The 5,452-nt window shown below is 39.5% G+C and overlaps 1 protein-coding gene across 3 annotated transcripts in view; it reads right to left on the bottom strand.

Moving 5' to 3' along the window:
* Nucleotides 1-2,439: 2,439 nt before the first annotated feature.
* The window catches only part of CMTM8 (CKLF like MARVEL transmembrane domain containing 8), a 41,064-nt gene continuing 38,051 nt past the window's right edge, over nucleotides 2,440-5,452 (bottom strand). For 2 of the 3 annotated variants that reach the window (XM_003207206.5, XM_085226416.1), the window contains exon 4: nucleotides 4,462-4,841. In XM_003207206.5, the coding sequence (XP_003207254.3) occupies nucleotides 4,758-4,841 (84 nt within the window). In that variant the 3' untranslated portion in view covers nucleotides 4,462-4,757. Of the gene's footprint in view, nucleotides 2,482-4,461; nucleotides 4,842-5,452 lie in introns of those variants that run through there. The other variant, XM_085226418.1, reaches the window with a different exon arrangement.

Below are 5,452 nucleotides of genomic sequence, written 5' to 3'. Positions count from 1 at the left end.
CCCCGCCGGCCGGGCGGCGCCCCGGGGCAGCGGGCAGGGCGGGGCCCGGGGGCGGCGGGAAAGCGGAGGCAGAAGTTTGTCGACGCTGTTCTTCGAGCGAGACGGCTCGGAGCTGGGTGGCGGCCTGCGGCATCGCTCTGCGCAGCGTGTGCGTGTTTGCACTGATAGGAGGTAGGAGAGCGCGTCTGCCGATCTGCCGCGTCCCAAAGGCAAAGGTTGTCTTCAGTGGGCGGCAGCAGGAGGGGTTGTAACGATGTCGGAACGGTTCGGTTCCGCAGCTGGAATTCAGTCATGCAGAGATACAGCTCGGCAAAGGAAGCTCTACGTTTCCTCAAGTTTAAAAATAAGCGGTTGTGCTTTCTGACAGAAGGGTAAAAGCAGCCCCTGAGTTTAGCATCTGTTGCTCCTATTGAAACATCATCCTCTCATGTTTTGTTCTGCAGTTAGAACACATATTTTGTTCATATTTAATATTGAATATCTCCCTGAACAACGAAGGCTGCCGTAAGAGTGTAGACAGGTAAGATCAGATGACATCTGGCATAAGGAATTGACGTGAGTGAGATGGGGTAGGTGAATGTAAGCAACCACAGAATCATAGAGTCCTTAGAGCTGGAAAGGGCCTTTAAAGATCACCTAGCCCAGCTCCCCTGCCTGAACAGGGACACCACAGCTAGATCAGGGAGTCCAGGACTGGATCCAGCCTGGCCTTGAAAGTCTCCAGGAATGGTTCATCCACCACATCACTGGGCAACCTGTTCCAGTGCCTCACCACCCTCACCGTAAAAGATTTTTTCTTTACATCTAACCTAAATCTCCCCTCTTTGAGCTTAACGCCACTTCCCCTTGTCCTATCACCACAGACCTTGTCCCCTTCTTTCCTGTAGCTTCCATTTAGATACTGAAAAGCTGCTCTCAGGTCTCCCCGCAGCCTTCTCTTCTCAGCCCCAGCTCTCTCAGTCTGTCCTCGTAGGAGAGGTGTTCCATTCCATGGATCATTTTTGTTGCCCTTGCACTCCAACAGCTCCATATCTCCCCTGTTCTGAGGACTCCACATCTGGATGCAGTACTCCAGGTGAGGCCTCACCAGCACAGAGCAGAGCGGCAGGATCACCTCCCTTGCCCTGCTGGCCACGCTGTGTTTGATGCAGCCCAGGATACAGTTGGCTCTCTGGGCTGCGAGGGCACATTGCTGGTCCAGCTTCCCATCCACCTGTACTCCCAGGGCTGCACTCAATCTTTTCATGCCCCAGCTTGTATTGGTAATGAGGGTTGCCTTGACCCAGGTGCAAGACCTTGCACATTTGTTGAACCTCATGAAGCTCCCTGGGCCCACTGCTCAAGTCTGTCTAGGTTCCTCCAAATGGCATCCTGTCTCTCTGGTGGGTTGACCTTACTGATAGAATTGTTAAGGTTGGAAAAGACCCCTAAGAACATCTAGTCCAACAGTCATCTAGCAAAAGGCCAAGCAGTGCACTCTTTGTTACAGAGGAAAGCTACTATCTGCAAAAAAAGGCAGTGCCTCTCTCATCATATTTTAACTCCTGTTATTAGATATCAAATGTACAACATGCCAAATCACACATAAGTAAAATGCTAGCCACTGAGATTTCAAAGCTGGTTTTCTTGTAAGCCTTATGGAGGAAGATTCTAGTTATCTCAGTACTTCCCATTAAGAAATATGTTTTTCTTTCCCACTGATTCAGCTGCTTTAGTTCTTAATTTCTCATGAATTTCTCATTTCAACCCAGTGCAATAGAAATGCTTTTACATTAATGCACGTAGAATAGTTGTATTTTCCACTCAAGAACACAGCCATCTTCTGTAAACCACTGGCACAAACCCAAGTCTAAATTCTGCTGTTTACTTGTATCACGGTAAATGCATTATGTACAATGACGATGACACACCAACAACTCTTTAATTAATGAAATTTGATGGCCAAAAGTTAACAGCAAATATCCTTACTCTCTAGCACCTCACATGCCTATGTGAGTGCCTCAGATTTTTCCGAGATACCATCTGTCTGCAACACGTTATTTACAATGTCAAATAATTTTATTTTGCAAGTTGCCTAATGTTTTGGGGTTTTTTTTCCCCCTCAATTCTTCTCAATATCTCTGTGTTAAGAATTTTGCTAATGATTTCATTGGTTCCCAGATGTACTCTCAAAAAAAGCTTCTTACTATTTTATGAACAGAAAGAAATGTCTACAGCCAAAAATCTTCTAAAAATTGCTTTATGATAAACTACTGCTACGTTATCTTCTTCATCAATATTAGAACATACGAAAACATGGATCATAGTTGGCAAGTCAGTATTAAAGACTAATACATCTGGAACAAACAGATAACCTTTTGGAAGCCTTTACCTTTCATTAGGCCTGAAATAGAAGCAGCAACCTTCAGAAGTAATTCTCAGCCTTTACTGATCCCTCCAACTTTAACTAGATATTCAGATTGCTTGAAAAACAGTTGGTAGCTGCAGAAGAGATGAGAAATAAGATGAGAAATAGCATACAAAGTAAGATGGTTATCCTTCTTAAGAACAAGGCAGATTAAGTTATGATTTGTGAAACAAAGAAAGCCAAAGATAAAACAAATTCCCACCTAGTACTTTTAAAAATCCAGCAGAATTAAAAATTTAATTCCCAGACTTGTCTTTAGGAGACATTCTGCACATCTTCCCTTGAGAATTAGAGCTGAAGACTCAGAGAGGACGTATTTTGCCAAAAGCATTCCCTAACCTACAACTGTATGTTTTTGTCTTTCATTCTTGGGTTTACTCTAACATGTAGTGGCTGTTTTCTAACACACAGTTTACACAATAGTTTTAGGTATACTGGATAAAACGTGTTACTCTCTCTAAGCTCATCACTGTCTTTCTACCTCTATCCACAAGTGTTGTTTGGGCTATGATGTCAGACCAGCCCATCACAGTTATGAAACATTTATGCAAACACAGTCATGTTCTTTGAACTTAGATATGTACATCAAATATAATTCAAGAAAGAATTTTTCTTACTACTCAAGCATTTTCATAGATGGAAAATCACTCATGAGATTTTAATTTTGGCTGTTCCTAGTCACATTTACTCAGTTGACATTTGTATCATTTTTATGCCTTTGATTCTTTTCCAGCAATGGAAAAGAGCATATGGGACTTTAATGACACATTTTATCTGTGTAGATAAAATGCATAGTTGGTAGCCCTTCTTCATTCTCAGAACTGGATGATATTAGTAAGCAGGAGACAGCTTGACCTTTGTTATGCAGGCCAGATGCAATTTGCAGACAAATATAGGTATTTAAATAATATCTTGACTTCCCAAATCCTGTGATTCGAACAGTTAACAAGAACAAAACCGGGAGATTGAGAACAGAATTCAGAATTAGCTGGCTGCTGATAAATCTTCCTAACTGCAGGGTGTGTACGTAAGGAATCACACACCATTTATTCATAGGGAAATATAAAGAAGATTTTTCAAGCAGTGAGATTTCTCTACTACCAAATATATTAGTGCAACAAAGTTTTTGAAGACTGGAAAAGTCCAAATCCCCTTAGTGCAAGAATAGGGATTTACTAGCAGTCTTAAATGAGAAAACTTTAAATAATCACAAAATAATCACAATCTTGCTCTTTACATAATTCCTGGAAGAGATTCCTTAGGTAATTTGTATTTGAAAGTCATTTGCAAAGGTATTTGTCTTGAAAGTCATAATCTTCCATCATACTTCTGCATCACTCATATCATAAAAGATATTTAAATATGAGTCAAATTAAAAACTTGATTTGTTAAACTAACAACTCACAAATGAGGCTGGTGAAAAGGGAACAAGTGAGAAAATTCTTTGTTTCTACTACTAGGGTCTTGACATTTCTTCTATGGATTTAATCTTTATGTCATTTGGTAGCATTTTGAGGCCTACATTTTCAATATTACAAACTAACAAACTAGCCTCAGTCCGCAGAGAAACAAGAATTATTACCTTTAGTACATATTTTGTGATATTCTCTGTAGGTTAAACATTGAGCATTAAGGGTCTGTAGTCTAGAATTATGCCTTGGAGTCTACCAGATTTGAGAAACCCGTTAAGATAATGTGCTTCATACATACAACTTCTTCAGCAAGCTTCAAGTCTATGTTGTTAATAGGTTTCAAAACCAACCTCACGATTAAAATAGGCTACTGGAATATGTAAAGTGACACAATCATCACAGTTCTTAGTAGTACATATCTGCCTCTGAAAAACAGACAAAATAAGCAAGCCCCTACTCCCAGTTTACAAAACATTCAAAGCTGGGTCAATCATTTATTTATCTTTAAAGCTTTTTGGTATTTTTCTTTTTCACAAGGTCACTTTGTATACATATAACATCAATCTTAGTTTTGATTTGTAGCATTAGTTATCAAAAGTACACAGGTGACATTTAAAAAGTTAAATTTACAAAACTGGCACATAATCTGAGTGAAGTTTATTAAAGGTTTAGTTATAACATCTATACAATGTCTAGAAAAATACCATGTTAATTTTAAAAGAAGCAGTATGAAATTTTATTATACAGTACAAAGTCAGTGTTAGATGTCACTAAATATTATATCATATTATAAATATTCATTTTAATCTAAGTTTAAATATATTTCTTCAATTACAACAGAAATGTTCCAGAAGACCTAATCCTTGTTCCAAGCTTCCATCAAAAAGAGTATAATCCTCAAGACATTTTATTCTATAGAATTCATTTTAACACAATTTTTACTGCAAAGTTCTTGATCGCCAAGATATAAAGCTAAAATATGTATTTCCAGCATAGCAGGAGGTAACCACAAAGGCAAAGAACTGTGGAGAGAAGAGTAAAAATATATGTCAGAAAAATATTTGAGAGCGTTCTCATTCATGTGAAAAATTAATGATGGTATTTGGATAAAAGTAGCAGAATTACTAAAATGGTGGTCTCTGGTCTTCTTGTACTTGGGTTGCCATCGCAGTCAACCTCGTTTAAATAAACTTTGTGTAGGAATATGGGCCTAGAAGCAGCTAAAACATAGACTATTTCAACACTTATCTCCACATTATATTGCCTCAGAAGGGATCCTACAGACTGGATGCCCACCAACCCTATACTTGCAGCTTTTAAAGACCGAGTGACATTGTGAGCTCGAACTAATGCCCCCACAGTACTGCTGCATTCCAGGAGCTGCTTAAAGGCCACCTGTGCCTCAGTGTGGCACACTGCGCATCCAGATAGGTCATTTAGAGCAAACCTAAATTCAAAATTCAGGCCCAGGCATATTCCCAAATGACAATAATTCCAGTGGTCCTCTACTAATGAATTTATTTCTCAGTGCAGAGAGTGGCAGCAACCTCATTAAGATATCACTACGTTATCAGAAAGTGACTGCAGAAGAAGCCTTCTATAGCAGGCTAGATTTATTTTATATTTGAAGATT

This window comes from Meleagris gallopavo, chromosome 6 (genome assembly GCF_905368555.1).
Source record: "Meleagris gallopavo chromosome 6, MGAL_WU_HG_1.1, whole genome shotgun sequence".
NCBI lineage: Eukaryota > Metazoa > Chordata > Aves > Galliformes > Phasianidae > Meleagris > Meleagris gallopavo.
This window is presented reverse-complemented; position numbering and strand designations above follow the sequence as displayed.